We start from the raw sequence: 23,178 nt of genomic DNA, 5'->3' as shown, positions 1-23,178 counted from the left end.
TCTCATGTTTGTTTTATTAAATGTAGTATGTTAGCTCTTGAGCTGAAGACAAATTTACTTTCTGACTAACGTTTTATCTTGCAGAACTACCTTTTTTTGCTGTTACATGTCAGATGCCTTTGTGCTATTATAATTCACTTGTTTATGTATAAATGTTGACTTTAAGCAGTGCAGCAATGGTTAGACAATTTTGACAAGCCATTTGAAAAAGATCAAAGACTTACTCCAGACTACACACAGTTCATTCAGCCTTTTCTTCTTTGTATAAAGAATCCCTGGATATGTAAAAACTTGAATTTGCTCTTGTTTTTACAATTGCATAATCAAAGGATAATAGTTAACTGATTTTTCTGATTGCTTTGTTTCTAAAAGATAGTGGAGTTAGAATTAAATATTTGCAGTCTGCTTTCCCCTGTACTTTGAACTGGATGGCTTCTTTTGATCGAATGTGGCAGAGATGGAAACTTGAAAAGTAATTAAATTCTTGCAAGAAGAGACCAGAAGTGGGCAGTGCCATAACTGGAGGAAAAAATTGTCTCTCAGTTTCCATCTTATCTAGGAGAGAAACCTCTCAGTGCAGAGAGCCTGTGTGCTCCAAATATGGGAGGAACTTCAATCAGAGCTAATCAATTGCCAGTCATAAATCTATTGGAAACCAGGTGTTGGTAATTTAGGACTGATGAAATGACTTGTAACCATGTAATGGTTAATTCTTACAACCTTCTGCAGAAGGATGTAATTGAAGGGTTGAACAAAGTTGTAATGAGCATGTTAACATATGGTGTGAGACCTAAATTATAGGAAATAATGTAGTGCTATGTCAGGCTGGTGTTGATCAGGGCTGAACCTGCTTAGGGTGGGGGCTGATTAAATTCCCTTAACCTTGAATCTCAATTTTAGTATTTCGGGGTAGTGTTCATTGTTCAATTATTTCCTTTTTAAAACTTAACTCCTGGAATATTTAGAGAGGGAGTACTGGAAAAGATGCAAGGGAATGAATCAGTGTTGCCTACACAGTTATTTTAACACTTACAGTAATCTTGAATCAAGCAATCAAGTTGTCTTACCTGTTACTCTGTAAGCATTTGAGGTGACTTTGTGTGAATGGTGTTTGGGAGCTATATGGAACTGATAAGGACTGAATAAATGATGGATCTGAGGTGTGTCACAACTGAGAAACATGGTGAGCTTGTGGGATCTGGGCGTTAAGGATGTGAATTCCGTTTGTCTGAATTGCACAGTGCTCGTGGCAGTAGTTCATAGTAATCCAGTCTTCAAGCGTGGTTTGAATTAACCTGGGTCCTGTGCAAGTGCCAAGTGCATGTTTTCTTTAAACAGTTTAAATGATAGATTAAATAACCTCTTTGGCAGAGTCCTTCTGAAGGTCTGGCTTTATCATTTGCCATTTCTTTAGTGGTTAAGAGACCTTTTCCAGAGTTCTTGTCCTGGTGCCACAGTTGGTGTTTCACAAACAATGGTCTGCTTTGGGGACTGATCCGTTTAAAGGAAGGTCACAGAAGACTTCATTCACAGACTGCTCATATGGGTCTTCTGAACTTCTCATGTGTTTTCTGACCAATTTACTGATTGTTGTGGATGCTCCAGTGCAGGGAAAGGAGCCTAGAGGGTTTTATATTACACAAGAGGGACCACTGTGGTTCCTGTCCTTCATCCAGTGTTTGTTATTTGGGCTAATTACTCTTTCAGTTCCTGTGTTCTGTGAAGAAAGATGGGGTAAAACAAGGGAAGAGGAGATTAAATAGAAAATGGAAGAGGTATTTCTAAACATTTTATATTACATAAAAGCTGCTGCTAACTGTTTATTACAGAGGCCAGAGCATTAGTGAGTGTGAAGCTGGAAGTTAAGGGATGAAAAAATCTGGACCACAGCTTACCTGAGTCCACCAGCATATTCCATGTCTGAAGTACTTCAGTGTTTGCCTGACAAAAAATTTATAGAAGCTTTTGGCTTCAAACATCATTTATTTAACTTAATGAACACCAAAATAATACTACTACCTGAGACACATGTGCAATATTTTGTGGACATACCGAAGTGAAAGAAGTGTTGTCATGTCCACTTTGGGATGGATCGTGGCAGAAGGAAGGTGTCAGTGTTTTTCAGCCAGAAGTTGTGAGGTATCCCTGGCATCCAGACTTGTGGCTGGAGTGTCTTCTTTGGGGAGAAGAGGAACCTGGGGAGAACCTGCCTTGTGCTGCTAAAGGCAGGAGAGAGGGATTCCTCAGGTCTGAAGCCATTCCCCCTCTGTCCGTGGCCTGGATCCTCCTCTGAAGCTGCTGCAGAGAGAGCAGAGCCTGTTAATGGAGCTCTGTGCCTTTGGCCAGGAAAACTTTCAGGAACCTTGGATAAATTCTCATTTAGCTGTTGTCCTTAAGCTGTCACCTTGGGTGTGGTGTGAGCTGGGCAGGTGCCCAGCCCACAGACACGTTTGGTCAACTTGAGTTTCAGAGCTGAAGTTGGGAACAGTCGGAAGTGGCACCAAGCACAAGATGAAGTGACACCGGTATCTACCTGACTGATTAGTGGTAGACAAGCTTTGCTGTTTTTTAATGCACAAAGTTTTCTCTTTTGCTAGGACATCTTTAGTGCACTGGGTGAGTGTCTTTCAGGATTCACGTCTGACGAAGCTGAATTGTAAAACATAAATTGTAATTCATTTAGTATTTTTAAGACTTTAATAGGGTGACTTATCCTCAGGCCCTTGTGAATAGCCTATGTTGTATGTATTTTTTATTCCTGGGGGTTTTGACATGATTTGTTTTTTGAACTTAGAACTTTTTTAAAAAATAATCTTTATCTCAAAGAATACTTTTTTTTTTCCTTAAACAGCAAAAACCTGAGTAAACTTTCTTCATGTTCTCATTCAGTGTGCTTCCATTTGTTCTCCAGCACATCAGGTGGTGTCTCAAATGGATGCCGTGAAAGGCAGTTGATTAGTTTTGATTCATTTTTTCCACCATTTCTGGAAACAGTAGTTTGATTTCTGAGCTTTCAAGTGTTTGTGTTCCAGACACTGTTTTTAAACACTTCTATATTAATCAGTGAAAGGTTTTTAAACAATTGACCAGTCATTGCTCAGAACAGCAGTTACTGTCCTTCATGGTCAGTTGCTTGAAACATTTCTTTTTAAAAAACAATATATTTGTGCAGTACAAATTAATTATAAAAGGTGCATTAAAATACAGCTTACTTATTTTTTCCCAGGTCCTTGGACTGACATGGATCACCCCACCATCATTTTATCAAACATGAGTTGGCTTAATGGTATTACAGTGGGCCTGGGTCTGTGGTTGCACCACCTCTTACAGGATGTAGAGGCAGACATTTGCAGTGCTTTTGAAAACAAAACTCCTTGCAAAAGTGTTTTGTGTGTTGTGGGAAATGCAAATAGGAAGGAATTTTCCCACATTGTTTCAAACTCAGTCATGACTTGCTACATGTGAGTAAGAGTTTTCTAGCAATAGTTATTAATGTGGGCTCATATTCTGCAGTAAGGACAAATTATAAACAGTTCTGCATCTGACCATAGGCAGTCATTTTAAGCTGATATTTAGTAACCTGTACATGTTTGCAGTGGTACATATGTAGGAGACAAACTGTTAATGAAAATAAAAAGCCACTGTGAAAATGATTCTTTTACTTCCTCACAATTACTTTGCTTTAGCTATGGCTTCACTATAATGAGTAACAGTAAATGAAATTTTCCCTCTATCGCTGTGTAGTAGTGGCAGATCACAGGTAGTGTAGAAAGCATTTTGTTTTCATTTAACAGAATGCATGGTATCAGGTGGTGTTGATTGACATTTCTTGGATGCTGCTTTACCCAGCATTTCATGCAAATCATGTTTGAATGAGACTGCTGCATCAAATTACATTTCTTTCAGATTATAGCCCTTGCAGATGTGAGACAGAGCTTGTTCAGCAGCTAGCCAAAGGCTTTGGTTTTTAACAGGTACTGTTTTCACAACTTGACTGCAAAGCTCTGTAATTACAGCACTTAAGATAGTGAAGGAATGATGGGCACTTTCTCTTATCAGATCTATAAGTAGTAGCAAGCAAATGCAGCATGAGATCGCTCCAGCTGTCAAGTATTGTCAGGCTGCCATAGAGGGAATGCAGTTTAAAATGCAGGTGACATAATACCCAACATCCTCCATTTGCTAGTGGGCTTCTGATTAATCACGATTACCATACATTATCATACCATCAAATTTAATCATATCAGTGAATTCCCATCTGCAGGAGGAGCAGCAGCAGCTAAACATGATGGTAACAGCTATTAAATAAGAGAGAAATAGCTGGTTTCTAAATGCAGTAACCCTTTAACTTGTCATGTTGGCTTCAGTGTGCACGTGCTTCGTAGACAGTAAAATGGAGCTGAAAACTTGTGCATTTATATTATAGCTACTGTCATTTATCTGTCTGTTAGGTGATTGCTGTTTAGCACAGCAAAAGAAAAGCAGTATTGTAGATTTTTTCCCCCCCCATGTGTTAATGATGGTGGATTTTCTTTAATCTCAGCTTTAGTACCTGCTAAACACAGAATCACAGAATGGCTGAGGTTGTCAGGGACCTCTGGAGGTCACCTGGTGCATTCTCTGCTCAAGCAGGGCCACCTGAAGCCAGTTGCCCAGGACCACCTGTGGATGGCTTTTGAACATCTCCGAGGATGGTGCAAGTACTCAGCCACCCTCCCAGTAAAAAAGTCGTTGTTTATCTAGATATATAGGTTGTACTTCGGTTTTTGTATATTCCTACAAACAAATTGTTAGGCTTTTAGAAAAAACACTGTAAGGAAAGCACAGATTTTTATCAGTGCAAAGAGGGGAAAAGTATTATGTATATACTATTTTGCCGTTAATTAAGCACCGTTAAAGAGTTACTTTGCAGAAATCAAGACTTGTAAAGAAATCCAATTAAAATATACAGTCTGCTGAGTACAATACAGTAAGAATAATGTAGAGCTTAAACACTGAATAAAGAACTAAAATGTATCTATTATTATACTAGAGAGTATTAGGTGATAGGATGGTTATCTTAAGCTATTTCACTTAAAAAATGAAAAAATGTCCTTTTTAAAAAAATTACTCAGTACGTTTGTGTCATCACAATACAAAAAAGAGTAAATCTATAAACTGGTATTTGTTCACCTTCTGTACCTTCAGTTCTTGCTAATTCTTTCGAATGTGAAAGTGAAAATGCTTCATTTTATTATAAAGCAGTAAGTCACTACTGTTAAAATGAACTAAGGCAATTCAGAGAGATGTTATGGGTTGATTGTAGAATACCCAAAAATGATTAAAATGTTGAGGTTTTCTTACCCAATGCACAAGTAGTACCTGCAGGCATATTGGAAACTTTGACTGTATAAAGTTCTCACATCAATGTGTTAGTAAGGTCAGAGATGTGCAGAGCACCTCAAAAATGTGATTTCCTAACAGAACTAAAAATCATCGGTCCAGTAATTGGATTACTAAATAATCAGGTCCTTTTCAAATTCCAGGTTAGCAGCAATTCTTATTTTTGTTTTCTGTAAAGCTGGCCGCTTCTTGACTATTTTTGTAGTGCAACCTGACCATGTTTTGTTAAAGGGAGAAACATCATCCGTGGGTCACACTGAGGTTCTCATATTGTTTTTAAATAAATTGTAACTGCAACTTCAAGCTTGGAGTGTAATGTAGAAGTCTTGAATTTGATATTCATGATCCAGTTTACTTGTAGCCCCAAGTTGTTTCTAATTGTTACTGACTTGCAGGCCACCAAGATACATGTAAACACCGTGATGGTATTCCCATGGAGTAGTTTCTGCAAAATCTGAGAGAAAGATCTTACCTCATTAGCTCCAACCACAGGAGGGATTCCTAATTTTTTATACATCCATAATACTGTTAGCTTTCAGCACTAAAACTATCCAGAAGGATTTTGGTGTCTTTTACTAAATGATTATGAAATCCTCATCTTTCAAGGGAGAGTTCATTGTTCTAGATGACATTAGTGTCTCTTACACTCTTTCCCAATTGGTTTGTATTGTACCTGATCTTAAGAGGTTAGAGGGCACCAAACAAAAGTGATCATGCACTCTTCTACACCCTGCTCCTACAGAGGATTGCAAACTTAAGTGAAACTGAATCTTCCAGATGAATTAGTTTAAAAATTCAGTGTTGAAGAAATTCCTTAGGTTTGTGGTTTGAGAAGTTTGGGTTTACTCTTCTGTCAGTCTGTGCAAGTTGCAACTGCTTGTCTGTCACATTATTTCGCAGTATGGCCTGTCTCTGCTGGAGACACTCTTCCTTCATCCATACAAAATAGATGGATGGGAGTGTGGTTTTTTTGCAGCACTTTAAATTAGGAATTTAAATCTAGGGTTGGATCTAGTTACCAATACATTTTCTAAGTCTGTGTTTCATTAAGGACTCTCTGAAGTAGTTCTCCTGTGGAGAAATGGTTGCTTATGGGCCTCTGTGCTTTGTTGCTTCTCTTAGAAACACACTGAAGTTGGGAATGTTTTAGTCTCCATTTGCAACATGAAGGTGTTCCTGCTGGATGTGTTGTGGGGATGCCCTGAAACTTGCTGAAAAGGGACACTATCAGTATACAATAGTTCCAAATTTTAGCTTTAGTCTCCTGAACAGTTAGGGATTGTCAGTCTGCTGAGAATACCCATCCCTGTCTGTATTGCTTGTGTTACTTATTTTACCTATTTGATCATGAGCTGGCTTAAATAACAGGGGATTCCATGCCTTTCTTTCCTTGCTTGCACTGGTTTACCATGTTGGCTTAATTCTATTTTGAGACCCTAAACAGTGAAATAGGGCATTGGTGATTTCTCTTACAGATGACTGGGCCTAAGCCTCTTTCTTATCTCGTGGAGTTGTGTAGTGTCAAAGAGGAGCTTGTCCAAGTTGTGTGGTACATTTTAATATTAAAAATTACTTTCAGCTGAGTTGAAAATATCAACCCATTCTCTGTGACTCAGTCTGCCTGTAGTGCTAGGATCTCTGCAGTCCACAGACTTGAATCAGTGCTTGGCTATCTCATTATATGTTTTCCCCTCAGAAAATATGTTCCAGAAACTTTGAAAAGACTCATATATGGATAACATAAAACTGCTGTCTGGATTTTTATGGGCACTCTGAACTTTTTTGTCCATGATTGGCATTAATTCAAGGTGTGCCTTTTATATTAGGTGATCTTATCCAAAATCTTTTGAGAAAACCATGGTGCTTGCTAGGTTTTAGTCCACCTTGATGGACTTATGCAATTGTCATAAATGTTAGAGGAGCAATACTGAATCATTGAAACTGTATTTTAAAAGTATCAAAATTGAATTTTATAATAAAAAATATCCATGAGTCATTCCTTTCTGTATACTTTACAAACTAAAAGGAAATACAGTGAAACTTGAAGACCCATGTTTTGTGAAAGATATGGGTACATATTTCTACTTGTAAATTCTTGAACCATATCCAAGATATATGAGCAGGGTTTCCTACACAAGAGGATGAAAAGTCACTTCCTTGCACAGAAGGTAGGCAGTTTAGGAAAGCTTTTTGAAAAGTCTGGGGGCTACTGAAATAAGAGGATTAACATCTTGTGACAGATGGCTATAGTTTTAATTGTCATAGGTTATAGTGGTCATTATTCTTTGCATTTAAACCATATAAGAAGAATTAACTGAGTTGCCCTGCTTAACTGTCAATGGGGTTCTCCTAGCTCTTTGCATTTTAAGTGAGATTAATAAATGAAAACATGTTGTACAGGCAGGGTGTATTTTATTGAAAGATTCATGAAGTTTCAATGACATTGTTAAGGTATTTAATTAGTCTCATGAAGAAAAGTGGAGTGACCCTTTTAGAGAAGCTGATAAATCATATAATAGCTGTTAGATCCTCTTTATTCCTTCCTTTATAAGATTAACTTTGTGCTAAGCAATTTATGCTAAGTTTTCCCTTTTATTGGTAACCAAAGTTATCTGTGCTTCATGAATAGATTATTGGAGATAACATCATGTAATTAACAAGAGATGCAGAAAAGTAAAAGTACAATTTGTGTAAGAATTATATGAGAGAAAATGTTAATTTCTTAACTAGGAAGGATATTTAAAGGGATAAAAGGAAGGCAAAATAGTGCAGTTCTTTGAAAGGATTAAAGTAACCTTATCTCGTGTTCTTTCAGAAGGTAGGATTGCATGAGTGTGTGAAAGTCATGTTCAATAAGCTATTCACAACTCTAATGAATTGTAGACACAAGTTTGCATTGCCTTTTTTTTTTACAAAAGTGATTGATAAGGTGTAGGTTATGCCTTAGCTAAACTGAATAATAGAAATTAGTAAAAGGGGAAATTGTACAACCTGCAGTTATTCAGAGTTGTATAAAAATGTCAGTCTGAAGTGCAGTAAATTATGGTGTGTGTGGGAGGAAGAGTGGGTGCATATTTTGGTAAGAGTAAACATCACAAAATCAAAGATTTAAGACAAAATAGCTGTCAGTAGCACTTCACTGTGGTGTTATCTTCTCTGTTGAAGTATTTCTGAAATGACTGATTGCGTTCTCTTAAGAAATCTACACAGAATCCTATTTCCAGTGTAATTTCCTTCTAGACCTCAGGTCTTGTCTTCGTACGCACTTCTGTTCTTTCTTCTTGAATGTTCAACATAAAATTGCACGTGTATAAATTAAATTACAGAGTTCAGGGCTTTCCTTAAAAACAGGAAAAGATACAGATGTCTGCTGGGTCGTTCTTGTGGACATTTGGTGGCTGTCATGGTAACCATTTCTGTATGAATGTGAACCAACCTTGTGGGATCTCTCTGGGAAAGCACGTAATTTTTTGTCCTTTCCCTCAATGTTAGAGTTGACCCTGCTGTTGGACTGAGATATAGAACCTTGGAGCCTTGGCTGATTGTATGAATCTGAAATTTTCTTTTGTTGGGTTGGAACCTGTTAGCTTGAAAATGAGTGTTCTGAACACTGAGTAAGGAAGTTTCCAGAAAAGTTTAATAATGGTGAAGCAATAGTTAAAATGTTTTTTGCAGGGACTCTTAGCTGATATGTGTACTGAATAGTTGGGTGTAATTTGAAACTATCCGGATAGCAAAACCATGAAAAATGAGAGTAACTACTGTGCATATAAAGATTTATTATGCATCTATGTTACAGTATGCTTATTTTATCAAAAATAGACCATTATGAAACCTGGCTTTTGCACCTGCTCTTCATTAATTTTTGAAGTTAAATAGCTCTGAGTGGTCTTCTCTACCAAATACCAGAGGGCATTTGGGGGTTATTAGCAACAAATACTTGCTGAATGTAGAGTTTAACATTAATGGTGAAATAATCCACTACTGAAATTGTAGTTTAACTACTGTTAAGCATGAAAAAAACCTCACCAAAAAAACAAGCCCACCCTCAAACACCTTAAGCAATGGAGAGCTGTCATGTTACTTTGTACTGGTTTTAGGACAGTTAGAATTTGACATAAGTAAAAGTTGAAGTGCTAGTAGTATTGTATTTTTTATTGAATTGGAAAAAAAAAGTAATGTCATTTGAGAGTAATAGCAAAGACCTCGTAATTTAGAAAAATACCCATCATAGTTCAGGTTTTGTTTTTTTTTTAAAAAAAATTAATGTGTGTCTGAAAGTAGTTGAATGTTAGAGTTTTAGGTTCACATGTTGTGTGTGATATGAATCAGTTACACAGTTGAATTCCTATTGGAATTATGCTGGAAGCTTTTTCAGACAAAAAAATCTCAGCAATGTAAGATATGAAAATATAAGCTTCCCGCTCCCTGTTTTACTGTTATTTAGGGCAGAAGTTTTTATCTTGAGGGATATAGATGCAGAGCTGGTTTAGGAAAGAAGTGGAGGTCAGTCTGTCGTGACTATAAGAAGGAAAAGAATCAAGCTAATTCTTTTTTTTTTTTTTTTTTTTTTTGAAGCAAACATTGGTAATTCGTTTTTCAGCAAATAACAAATGTCTTTTCAATTAATTTTGCATGATTGGCCTTTGGTTATCAGCCAAGAAATGTGATCAGTCATAATTTAGTAGTTTTTTCAAAATGTCATACACATAAAGTTAAAATCTGCTCAGCAATCAAATAAGTAGGTATTTGTTTGTTAATCTGGAATCTTAAAAAGTGGAAAAAACCCCAGAGTTCTTAACTGCGAGGTATGGAAAAAAGAGAGGCCAATAGGAAGAGTTCCAAATTTCAGATATTTCCTTCTTGCTCTTTCTTGGACTTTTGGAAGAGTTATTTTGACTCAAACTTGTGTCTCGGCATGTACTTATATGGCATATACAACTAATTAGAGAAAAGAGTTCTTAATGTATCTTAGTGAGCGTTTGTTGGGATTTTTTGACACCAGCTTTTGGATAACAGTTGGATACCTGTTACTATGTGTTAAATCAGTGCAGATATTTAGAGGACATTAAATGTTTTGGTTCTTAAGATGGATGGATACCTTTGGTACAGAAGATCACAGGAAGCTTGAAATCAGCATTGCTACTATTTTTAACAGTAAAATGTCTTGCTGGTTATTGGTTCGTGTCTTTTTTTATAAATAAACTATAATATATATTTTTTTTTAAGTGTGAGCTTTCTTGGACCTAAAATGACCTTGTATTACTTGGTTCTAAAACTTACCTAAAGCTTATTTCATAAAGGTTTGTTTCTTTATGATTGGAAATACAAAGTTGCTCTCAGTGTGTCTAATACTAACAGACTTTCGGTGGCCTAAACCAAAATGTTGTACTGGTTGCTTGGCCTCATTTTGAATCCTTCTGGTTGCAATTTTCCAAATACTTTCATTCCAAGACTGAAACGGTGGAAAAATACTCTTGTGCCCAAGTGAGTTATTTAGAAATGTTTTATTATTACTCAGTTTCCAAGGAAGAAAATTGAGTTTGGCTGCACTGAGTATGTTTCAGTTCATAAGGGCTGTGTGAAATTCAACAGGACTTTCCATGCATTTGCAATTCAGGGCTGCCTTAGGTGGAGATAAATCTGGGCATAATAATGAGGGTACAGGTTGGCAGGAGAGGGAATGCTGCTACGAAGAATTGTTTCTTTAAAATAAACTACGGGATTTTTTTCAACCTGTGCCTGCTCCTTCCCTGGCAGGAAAAAGAGGGGAGATGGCCTGGTGTAAGAGTAAAGACAATGAAATCAGGGGCTGAGTGGGACAAGTAGGAGCTCTTGACCAGGTGCCGCAACACAAGACAGGCCTGGGGTCTGGAAGTTGGATCCATGCTGGGATTAGGGACCAGTGGGCAGAGTAAAAGACATGATGGGGATGTGAGAATGTATCTGAAGGGGCGAAAACAAAAAGGCTGATTGGACAAGGAATTAATATTGAGGAAAATGCTTGAGACCAGCTTACACATGTGGTTGAGAAGCAGAGATGGCTGCTTATTTTGTAGCCTAAGCCTGTTGCCTTTCAGCCTAGCACTAAAACTGAAGTTTGGGAGTAAGGGGAGAGACTGATAAGGGTCTGTTACCTCAACCAGGGCAGAATACATGGAGTTTGGAAGAAGCAGGTCGAGGAGACTGTGATCACTGCACTGCCATTTGGTGCTTGGAACCAAGCCCAGACAAATCATTGCTGCTGCCAGTTCTTCAACTCGGGTGGCAGATATGTGATACTTAAGATTTATTAGCCCAGGTTTCAGTAAGTTTCCACGTAATTTGTTTTTTTGCTGGCTATTTTACAAATGACTAAGATAAGTGTAGGCATATGTCTAGGGAAAAACAGCGGGAATTAGAGAGCTTCTGAGTCAGGCTCTCTGTAAACGGGGAAAAAAGGTTGTCAAGGCCATGTTCTGTCCCGAGATGCAAGATGAGCATATGACTACGTGCTGTAAATCAGATGTAAGAGTGAAACCATCTTGTGTGCAACTGCCCTGTTGAACTGGGTTCTTCCTGTTGCAATGACGTTATGCATTGTCCACTGGTAAACTAATAACTAAATAGCTAAAAATGAGATGGTTTGCTGAGTGCCTCCCTCAAGGGTGTGCAGCATGTGGAAGGGCTGTGTATTCCCGGGGATTGCTGTAAGAGCAATACTTGGAGAAATAGGCTTTTATCACCAAGGCTTCCAAGGTGAGGGAACGTATCTGACCTTAGTTTGGAAGCAGCTCTGACACCTCCTGTGTGCAGTGATGCTGGAGGTTTGTTTTGGGAGCAAAGGGTCAGGATCCTCAAGGTTTGTGTTCGGTTGGTCTTTTGGCAGGCAGCCAGTGCTGTCCTGCTCAGTACGAGGGAAGGGCAATGCAGTTGAACATCCTTGTTCAGCTAACCCTGAAAAGGCTTTTATGGAACAAATAAATGTCACTTTTTTCCATCCCAAACAGCTCCCTCTTGCTCCAACTGCTGTTGTTTGCAGGCAGACTGAAATTCAAAGGCAGTAGTCAGTTCCAAGGTGGCCAAAATATTGTGTGTTGTAACTGATCACGTGCAGAAGTACAGAGCTCCTCCTACAAACAGAGTGTATGTTATGAGGACTGTCATGCTTGAGTGTAATATTATGTCTTTTCACTAAATTAAATACTCACAGGAGTCTGGCTGACTGGAAGCACTGGCAAGGGGATATAGACCCTTTAATCTCTAAGAATGATAATATATTTACAGTTGATGGCTGTATGATGACATAAAATAAGTAGCCACAGTCTTGGTCCCAAATAAGAGGTCTTAGTATCTCACATATCCCCATTCAGGTGTTTCAGGAAGGCTGCAGATTTAATAATGGATCTGATCCTTGGTGCCTCTTATCTACTTATTTGGGCTTTGCCAATCCCAGTTGTCCTGTGGGTAGAAGGCTGTGAAGTAGCTCTGTCTTGTGCTGCTTTGATAGTGCTCCCGGGCCATTGTTACTGTGTGAGAAATTCTTATCCTAAAATTCCAGTCTTCATGCAGTACAAATATGATGGGGTGAGACATGTGCATACCCTTGGTGAGGGCAACTCAAGAGATAAAAGATAAGCTACTGCAGCTTTGTTGTTCGGCCCTTTCCTGATGACGTTACTTCAGTCTAGCAGGGAGTTTTTTGGTCTGGAATCTGTTTTGAAAAGCTTGTCTTCAGCAATACAAATTTTAAGCTTCAAGGTGAGCATCACATGTAGACAGTACAGATCCCACCACTGATTTCAGAATCTTCATAAGGTGGAAAGGAAGGATGTTCACAGATTGCTTTCATTGCTTGATTTACTCACATAATAAGGAAATGGTTGAGAATATAATTTATGTGAAGCACTCTGTATATCAGAGGTTGCCAATGTGTTTTGTCGGCTTTTGATGTAAAAGAAAAAAATTCTAGTGTGAATTACTCAATTAAATGTGTCTTTGGCAGAGTTCTGCTTTTGTATTAACATAGTGCTTCCTGCAGTATGCAAAGGTGTTAAAGAAAAAAATCCAATGCCTTACTGGAGGAAAGAAAATTTTGTACTCTTTCTTACAGTGCTTCAGATGCTAAACTGTGAATAGACAGAAATGTTACTCAATTCTTCTAGAAAGATGATTTCTTTAATTTTCTGGATGCCATAAATTGTCCTTCCCCTCTTTTTTTTTTTTTTTTTTTTTTTTTTTTTTTTTTTTTTTTTTTTTTTTTTTTTTTTTTAGTAAAGCTGCTCCCTTCTGTAGCTTACATTGTGCTAAATTGATGATGAAGAATAGTGCGGTTTATGAAGATAAATGTCAGGAATGTCTCCTAAAGTAGACATTCAGATTTTTTTGGATTAATGGGAAAGAAGGTCAATAATTGCATGGATTTCAGTAAGCTTGAGATGAAATGGCATTCCTGTGGTGCTAGTGATTATTAAAACATTGTGAATTCATTTCAAGATACTGTGCTCGGGTTCAATATATCTTCCATTGTGAAGGAATGACTCAGTAAGGGCTGTCAATTTGTACAGGTGATAGGAGATAATTCATACAGCAATTGTATTTTTAAGAGAAAAAAGTTATAGCAGACAATACATAAATTTCTGTATGACAGCCTTAATTTTAATTCTGCCTTATTAAATAGGGCCCTCCAGACTTCCAGCAGCATACGCCTGGACCAGTTCCCACCAACTTCTCCCAAGCCCCGAGGCTGCCAATCCAGGACCAGTGGAGAGGGCCACCTCCACCACCTCCACCACTCCCTCCTCCACCTCCTCAGGACAGAGATCCTTTCTTCCTAGCAGGTGAGCATTTTCAATCCCATTAACAAGTAACACCCACCTCTTGTAAAGTGACTCTGTACTGTGACTGCGAATGCCACAACATGAAGTGTTCAGAAGAGCCTGAAGGCTGGAAGATTCCATCTGATGTAGCCTGGCTGGTACATGCCAGAAATTCTGATTGTCTAGTATATTTTTACTTCTTTTGATGTAGATTTTTTTACTTTTTTTAATATGTCTTCACCTGTAACTGCCATGAATCTGCATATTTATATAGACACAAAAATAATATCTCAGTGATTGTTGCAATGAAATTGTTGCACTTTGTTGTATTTTGGATATCGAGTACTCTATACACTTGGATTTCCTCTTGTAACTTTTTAAGCTGCCTGAACTATGTGTGTAGTGTAAGAAATTTGTTAAGATTAGATAAAATTCTACAGTCTAGCAATCAAAAGAGAGCGTGTTTTATATTTATACCATACATATGTAATGTATATATTAAATATTATATATAGTGTATTATAATATACATGTACAATGTGTAAAAATGTGCTGAATACCTGGTCAGCGAATGGTGTCAATGGTATGAGTTGTTCTGTGGTTTAAATTATAATCGCTGGAATCCTTCATTGATTTTATTAAAGTAGAGTTTCCAAACAGTGTTGCTGATTCCAGCAAAGTACCAGTTGTGCTGGCCTTGGAGGGATCAATTCCTTTTATACACAAGTGACAGGAACAAGAGACCATAGCCTTGAGGGGTAGCTCTTACAATTAAAACATCCCATACAGTTTTGCATTCTGCAAATTTCAAGTTACTTTCTGAGACAGGCTAGAGCTTTTTATTTCCGAAATGTTTTTGGATCCCGGGGAGGTTGTCATTTAATCAATTCTCTCGTTCCCACAGATCCGAGGTTCCCAGGTCATCCCTTGTTCGAGCAGCGAAGCCCCCCACCGCCACCGCCTCCCCCGCTCCTTAACAGTGCCCATCCCGTTCCTACGCAGAGCCCGATGCCGTTCAGCCCGCCCGGGCCCGCCTTTAACCAGCAGGGACAGCAGCCGGTGTACCCCCGGGACCGGCCGGTGCGGCCCAGCATGCAGCCCCAGGGCCCGGTGGGGATCCTGCACTTCAACCAGCCGGGCTCTGCCACCCCGCGGCCCTTCATCCCCCCGCGGCAGCAGTTCCTGCAGGCGCCGGGACAGCCCTTCCTGTCCCCGCACACACAGCCCAGCATGCAGGTACGGGCCGAGGGAGGAACGGAGCCGAGCCCCATCGGCATTGCAGGTCCCAGGGGGATGGGCCTGTAGTGCCGTTAGTGCTGTACCTGGAGGGTGATGGATCTTCTCCCCGCTGCCGTGTCCCGCTCTGTCTCCGGCCTGGGGGCCCGCTCGGGGCCGGGGCAGCGCGGGGCGGCAGCGCCCTCTGCCGGCAGCGGCGGCGCCGCGCTCTGGGGCTGTGCGGGGGGCCGGGATAAACATCATTAGAGCGCGGTGTAGGGGACAGGAATCCATGAGTCCGTCTTTACTCCAGCTGTTGCCTTACACAGGTTTAAGTGTAGAACGACCTGACATCGCTTCTGTTGGTCTGTTTTTTCCTCTGTAGGGTTTTAGTTTAACCTGGTTCGTAGCTGCTTACAGTTCTAAGGACTTGGGAAGCTGGAGATGTTTTTCAGGGCTTTATTACCTTGGAACTAAATTTGTTTTTTTTCACATGAAGGGTCCAATGCATCCTCCATTACAGCCTCAGCCACAACCTCAGCCTCAGCAGCACCATCACCAGCAGCAACAGCAGCACCATCACCAGCAGCAGCAGCAGCATCACCATCTGCAAGGGCCTCCACAGCCCTTGATGCCCATGAACCAGCCACAGTTCAGGCCTCACATGCAAGCCACACAGCAACAGCCAAATAACAACAGGATGCAGTGTCAGCCACGACAGGGTCCAATGAAGCCAAGGCATGTAAGTACCACATACGTCAGTGTCCTGCATGAGTAGCAGGCATGTAAGCACAAGTTTCAAAACTTGCCAGTGTGGGTTTTCAGTTCTATTTATTCCCTTCCTGCGCTTTTCCCTACATTTACCATTTCCTGCTCATTTTCTGTCTTGATCATTTTATAATCTACATTGAAAAGTACCATGCGTATCTTTCTTTTCTCCTCTAGTCTTCAGTGTGCTTTTTAATTTGGGTCCAACAGGAGATGTTGCAGTTGGCCAAGAGCTAGCAATAAAGGGGTTTTGAAAGTTGCTTTATAAGGCTTTACAACTGCTGGTAGTTTCTGATTGTGTGGGAGCTCAGTTCTGTGACATTTTTTTGATTTGAAGATCTCTCTGTACCAGTGCTGATCAGTTTTCTAGTTCAGATAATGCCTCTCCTGACTTTTGAGTTTCCTCCAATGCAGCATATTCTGCTTGGTCGGTGGGTAGCACAACAGCCTGGAGCAGTGCTCAAGACAATGTAACTATAGTTTAGCATAATTGCTTTGATTAGGAAAGGAAATCACACAGTGAATCCAATTTCTGAGAATGGTGTTGAACGAGTGAGATTAAGTTTCGCTTTAAATTTGAAAAAAAAAGGTTATTAAAATATTCTCATTCCTGGTTTTTTTCCTGACATTAAAAATATTGTCTCTTCACAAAGCTTGTTTTCCCAAACTGAACTAAATCAGGAAAATGTGCTGCCAAAACCACTTCAGCCTTGTTTGTGCTGGAAATTAGCAGTTTTTTTCCTTCCTGCTTTTCAGAGTACCCCATCACAGAATATTGTCAAGCGTTCGAATCAGCAGCTCCAGTCGACCGCTCCCAGGAACAGCAACTTGCGCGAGCTGCCGATTGCGCCGTCCCACGCCATGGAGATGAGCAACAACAGGAGAAACTCCACCCCAGCTGCTCAGGTCAAACCCATCACCAGCACCATGTCTGCCACCAAGTCTGTCAGTGGTGGTGGGAACTCCCAGGCAAGGCCTGAGATGAAAGCTAAAGCAGTCACTCCAGTGGGCCAGGCAAAGTCAGAAGGAAAATCTGAACCAGAGGTAAGGGATTTTTTTTGTTGTTGTTGTTTAAACAAAAGACCAAAAACCAAACAGCAGGAACAAAGGTCCTGCCTTTAAAAAACTTTTCCAGTCTGATTTGTGAACTGAAAGCGTGCTTAATGTATTATTCACCAAGTATTTTTTGGTGCCACTAGAGGCCTCCCTTCTGAATTGCACTTTTCTCTTTTATTGCAACAGCAGAAATAGTCTCCATTGACATAAAAGGTCTGGGAGGTTGGCAAGGCAATGGTGAACTTGTTTTGCAGGAAGAGGAGTCATTTCTACTGGGAAAAGGCAGAATTTGAGTAAAGGTGATCAGTGATACAAGTCTCTGAAATAACTCATTTTGCCCATTTTTATCTTTGGGGAATTACAATTTTTTTCAGGTGATCATATTTTTTTAAGTCTGAAAGCCTCTTCACTATTGTTTTGTATGATGCTGTATGGCTCAAAGGAAAAAAGAAGGTTAGTTGGAGAGCTGTCTTCCTCCTGCAGTTTTCCTTTAAGCTGTTCAGTCTCTACTAGGCCTTCAGCATTCATACAGGAGATCACAGTGGTGCTGTCCATGGAGCTTCTTGTTCTTGCAAAACAAAATCTCTTTTTTATGAAACCTTTTCATGTAAGGGAAAGGAGGAGATGCTTTTAAGTTTTCCATTTTGCAGAAAGTGCTGCTGTTTGCTCTGCTGGTACTCTGCACAGTTGAAAAAATCAGGTGCCAGTGTTTTCAGCTCCACTGGATCATGTCATATGAACAGATGACCATTTCCCTGCACAGATCTCCTGGAAGCTAAAGAAGACTCTCCATGAGCTCTGTTACTTTGAGAGAGTGGTTAGGATTGGACTGATGGTGCTCTTTATCCTGAGCATGATGGCTAAATGCACCCTGTGTCCTTCGTCAGGCTGTTCTGTGAAGAACTGTAAATCTTCATAGTTAACCATGAATCTTGTCTCAAGGACCAGGTTTTCCTCAGCAACTGTTGAAGGCTTTAATCGTGATAATGCTGTCTTCCTTTTAAGCTGCTCATGATTAGCTTTTCATCTTGTTCTTGAATTAGGGATGGTCATAAGTAATTTCCACAAATGAGGCACAAAAGAAACCCAAAGCTTATTAGTGTTTGACCTCCTGTGCACTTGCTTTTCAATGGAAATGAAAAAAAAAAAATCTCTTTTTTAGCTTTTAATTTTCACCTTTTTTTGGAAAAAATATTTAAGTAATCTATTTCCCCTAAATTCAGTCTTTTGGAATAATCTCAGTCACAGAAAATGCAGTGCTTCATAGAGAATCCTTGCCATTAGTAAGGTCAGTCTTGAAAAAACACAGGCCTGCCCATCTAAAACGTCTTCAAGTTATTCTGTAGTATAGTCATAGGAAAATTAAGGCATTTGTTAGTTCTGAAGTATCTTTGGCAGTATTTAGAAAATGATAAGAATATTTTAAAATTTATTTTAATTAAATGAATTAGAAAACTAAACAAACAACCAGGCCCAAAGCAGTCATCTTCTTGTCTCCATTTTACATTTTAAACATACCTTAGCCTGTGGTTATAAAACCAACTATGCTTACCTGTGTGAATTATTGGTGTCTTAAAAATAAAGCTTTCTTTTTATTTCTCTGTCAAAACTGTCACTGAAAAAAACCTGCTACCTGTTTTATGCAAGTTTTTTCAAAGCAGGATAAAAAAACCGGGGTTGTGTTGGTAAAAGTGAAGTCTCCTAGTAAAGCCCTTGCAGATATGTTTGACAAGCAGTAGGAGAGTTTGACTGTGTGCACACAGAGCCTTCTCCTTCCAAAGCACCCCTGGAACAGAGCCTGGTGTGGCAGCAGTTGTCCCATTTTTGCTGTGCCACTGCAGTGGTCTTGTTCACTGCTGCTGCTTCTTGTCACTCTTACGGATGGGAATGCTGCACTGAAATGTTAATTTGCAAGCATTTAATCATATTCTTCACTGTTTTTTGTAGTGTGGGTTATTACATATCTCTCCTTAGGCAGATTGTAATGTTTTTCAGGGTTTTTTTGTGTGTTTTTCTTGTAATTAGCTGACTTCATCCTGTTCTTTTGCTTTCGAGGAAGATGAGAAAGAGTTAAGTTCTGTCACCTTTTCTAGCGTGTGGCACGTAACTGAATTGGGCAGGTTATTTTGCAGGTGTCTTCAACTGGAAAATTAAGACTTTTCTTTGCATCTTTCTTTCAGAGTCAGTGGCTGTATTTATGAGTGGCCTGTCATTTAGGAAGCACCAAAAAAATAGCAATATTGGCTGTTAGAGGTTTTGCTCGCCCTAAATATAGATATTTGAAAGGTTTGCAATGTGAGTGACTAGAAGATTAAAAACTGTATATTAACGAATGCTTGTGTTCCTGTTCCTGTGAGGCTGCAAAATACTGACCTTAAATGCCTGTTCAGAACAGCTTTTATTCCCCAGGATTTAAATTGTATATCTTCAGTCTGAAACATCATTTTGTCATTGAAATAGGAAAGTCTGGATGATGTGGGCCTAATTCTGCTCCTGTTGAAGTCAGCTTAGGATAAGAGGAATTAAGGCAGTATTAAGCATTTTTGAGTTTAAAGAAGAGGGAGAATGGAGAAAGGTGATGTGTCTTCAGGAGAAATGGATATTGGAGCTCAGAACAGGAGGGAAATTAGTAGAGTACTGCATAGTCATCGGTGTACTGATGTTAGTACTTATATTGGGGATAATATCCTTGATGTACTGAAAGCAAACCTTCATATTGCATTCTTCCAAATCCAGTAAATTGTGAATTTAAGTTCTTGGATTTTACATTGCTGTCTTTTCTCACAAGGCTTGCAATATGGAAAAGAGCTGCTGCATTAAATTATTAGATCTAATGTATCTGAATATTTTAATTTCTTTGGAAATTAACTACCTGAAAATTGTAAATGTCTAAACTAGAATTTTCTCCAGTTTAAATAGCTTGTCTTTCAAACTTTTGTAGTGGTGCCTTCTGTCTTGTGCTTAGAGGAGTCTTATCACAATTTTTGTTTCCATTTGGAAATTAGCAAGAGGGCAGTAATGCTTCTTGGAGTAACTTGTAACCTTGTTCTTTGCTCTCTCCCTCTTTGTCCAAGATGTTCAGCACCTCTGTTTTTGGGGTGTCTCATACCTTCCTCGGGTTCAGGAGCTGATGTTATCAGCAATGTGAAATGTACACTGTGTATACATAGGTACCCTTTAATTCAGATTTTTTGTGGGTTTGAATACAAGGAACCAAATGATGCAATTTGGATCTGGCTGTTCCTTTTGCAAACACTTGATGTGAATTCTTAGACAAATTATTCTAGCCTCATATGTTTTAATGTTACAGCTTAAAAAAATAAAGACAAGCCTGCTGAATGATTTGTGTTTCTGCCACTGATCAAACCATTTTGATTGCTCTGTTCTTGGACCCATTTTACTGAGACACATAAGTGATCTGATTGCATGATTCCTTTTTGGTTTCTTGGGAACCAGCCAGAACATTAACAGTGTCTGGTTCTTATGACTCAGCATTTAGTTCTATTAATTGGCAATTAATAGATAATCCTGCAGGCTTCTGAAAAGGCGTGGGCTTGTTTTTTTCTTTTTAATTCACTGCATGAAAAGCAAGCTACTGGTACTAGGATTTAAGTTTCGGTAGGAAGTTTAATCCCTTGATTTGGAGTGTGTCCTTGCTGTCTTTTCCTAAGTCTACAGTGCCATTCTAGGTTCTTCAGAAGAAGGATGTGGGACTGCTGCTTCTCTTGCTGGTGCTCTTCAGCTAGATTCAGGAAAGCAGTAACATATTCTTTTAGTGCTTTCCATCAGAACTGCCTTGGACCTGAAGGCAGAAAAAGACCTACAGCCAAGGGCTCAGTCTTCCTTCAAACCTCAGTGAAATGCATTATGTTAAAGCTGTTCAAAGATGGATGAGAATTCCCACTTAAGAAACACTCAAAACCTGACAGAAAAAAGCCACCCCCGCTAAACCAAGTGCATGTCCGATCTTTTGTACTTTGCAGCCTCCTGCAAAAGGAGGAGCCATATACATGTGCAATGTACCATTTCTTCATGTTGAGGAGTTTTCTGCCTAAAATATATGAAGCTTAATAGTTTATCTAGGGAAAAGACTTATCCATGATTTTCTGCTTTTTCACCTACTGATAATGTTGCTTCCAGCCACAGGATGTGAAAATTATAATGGTTTCAACTTTGAAGGATATGTACTTTCTCCCACTTGATTCTGTAGGCAAAATGCTTGCTTGCCTTGCCTTTTTCTTTTTTTCCTTGGCAGTGCTGTTGTTTGTTGGAGAAATCTATACTGGGCTTACTAAACTAATGGGTTGGAAATAATTAGCAATAGGCATTGTGTCCTGTATTCATCTTGACCCTGTCTTGCCTGTTCCATATGCTGAATGTCCTTATTACATACTGTAGGTCATTTGTATGTACTATACATCACATACATACTCCCACTCTCAAGGATGGTGTGTGTAAGGTTCTCTTAAAGCTGAGGAGAAGGGGATTTAACTTCCCCTTTTCTCATCCTGCTAAGGAGTTTGCTGTCTTTCTCAGTCTGTACTGCTGGGCCGTTGTACAACTAAATTGAGCTAAACCTGACTTCTAATGGAGATATTTTGTTAGTCATCACAGGGCCTTTATATTATCTTCTTCTAGCTGCAAGGGTATTTTGTTTAGAATTTAACAGTAGTATTAACTTGCTTTTGAAGGATTTAGGTCTTCCTTCAGCCTGTTAACAGACTGATCTGCAGTTGTCATGTAACCTCAGGGCTCTTGACGCTTGATTTTAACCTTTAAGAAGAGAGTGACTTCCTAGGATCATTACTAATTTCCTGAGTCAAGTTCCAGAAAGGAAGGGTTTGGATTATATTTGCGTTCAAATTGCCTAAATATTCTACTGAGCATTCCCCAAGCTGCATTTGTGTTGGTAATAGAGTTTGTCAGTCATCTTTCTGTGTTTAATTCTGGCATAGTTGGAATCAGTGTATCTGTCCGAGGGCTGTTGCAGGGATGTATTAGTCAGAGTCCCCCTGGGATGTTCATTCCTTTTCTGCTGGCAGGACTCATTTGAGTGTGCTGCAAAACACACATCTCTGTGCTGCTATATGTAACCTTTGAGTTGGTGTTCTGAGCCTGCCACGTCGTGATCTACATTTCCCAAGGCCTTCAGAATTTGTTAGGTGATAAAATGAGCAGGCAAATCCCTCATAATAAAGGGCACTGGTAGAAGCGGTGATCTTCTGAAGACTAGTGCTACAGTGTTCCAATTGAACATAATGGAAAAAAAAAATTACAGGGCTACCTCCAAAATAACTTGGTATTGGCTGATGCCATCAGGCTTGTTTAGATAATTTGTAGAATATGGTGATCTAAACCAAAGCAGGTGAATAAACTAATTCAGTAAGTGAAACAGGTTTTCCCTCTGAACAATTGTAGTAATTGTGATACTTAGTGTCTCTGAAAATGACTGAAAATTTTATTAATTCCATCAGGATCTGCATAACAGCACATGCTCCTAGCTGGAGCTTAAGTGTTTTCTTGTCCTTTACAAACTATTCTTAAGGGTCTTTTCAGGTTTTTTTTTAAGGTCTTTTTAAGGGTTTTTTCCCCTGTATTTCATAAGGGTCATATTCTATTCTTTTTTTTCTTACATTCCAGCATCTCCAGTTGTTATAATACAAGGTAAAATATTTGGGTTTCCTCCTGTAGAAGTATGTTTTTATACCATCTATCAACACAGACCTCTAATTTAGTTGTCACAGTGATTATTAATCACCACCATGATGTTCCACAGAATATGGATAAAGATAAGAATTTCTGGGTCGATGTTGCATTCTTATACAAAGAACTGTGTTAGACTTCATCCCTGAACTACAACCCGTACTTCAAAAACAAATACAAATTGTAAAAGTGCAATTTGGTTAGTCTTCTTTAGCCATGGTTTAGGCTTCTAATTAGATTGCTAATTAGATGCTTG

General features: G+C 39.1%; 1 protein-coding gene across 6 annotated transcripts in view; it reads left to right on the top strand.

Annotated features, from left to right (window-relative positions):
- The window catches only part of RBM33 (RNA binding motif protein 33), a 96,321-nt gene that overhangs the window by 42,997 nt on the left and 30,146 nt on the right, over positions 1 to 23,178 (top strand). For all 6 annotated transcript variants that reach the window (XM_066200892.1, XM_066200883.1, XM_066200874.1 and 3 more), the window contains exons 11-14: positions 14,042 to 14,201; positions 15,085 to 15,416; positions 15,895 to 16,137; positions 16,920 to 17,207. In XM_066200892.1, coding sequence (XP_066056989.1) covers positions 14,042 to 14,201; positions 15,085 to 15,416; positions 15,895 to 16,137; positions 16,920 to 17,207 — 1,023 coding nt within the window. The remainder of the gene's footprint in view (positions 1 to 14,041; positions 14,202 to 15,084; positions 15,417 to 15,894; positions 16,138 to 16,919; positions 17,208 to 23,178) is intronic.

This window comes from Chamaea fasciata, unplaced genomic scaffold (genome assembly GCF_029207755.1).
Source record: "Chamaea fasciata isolate MVZ Bird 193981 ecotype frontalis unplaced genomic scaffold, bChaFas1.0.hap1 SCAF_1, whole genome shotgun sequence".
In the NCBI taxonomy this organism is placed as follows: Eukaryota; Metazoa; Chordata; class Aves; order Passeriformes; family Sylviidae; genus Chamaea; species Chamaea fasciata.
This window is presented reverse-complemented; position numbering and strand designations above follow the sequence as displayed.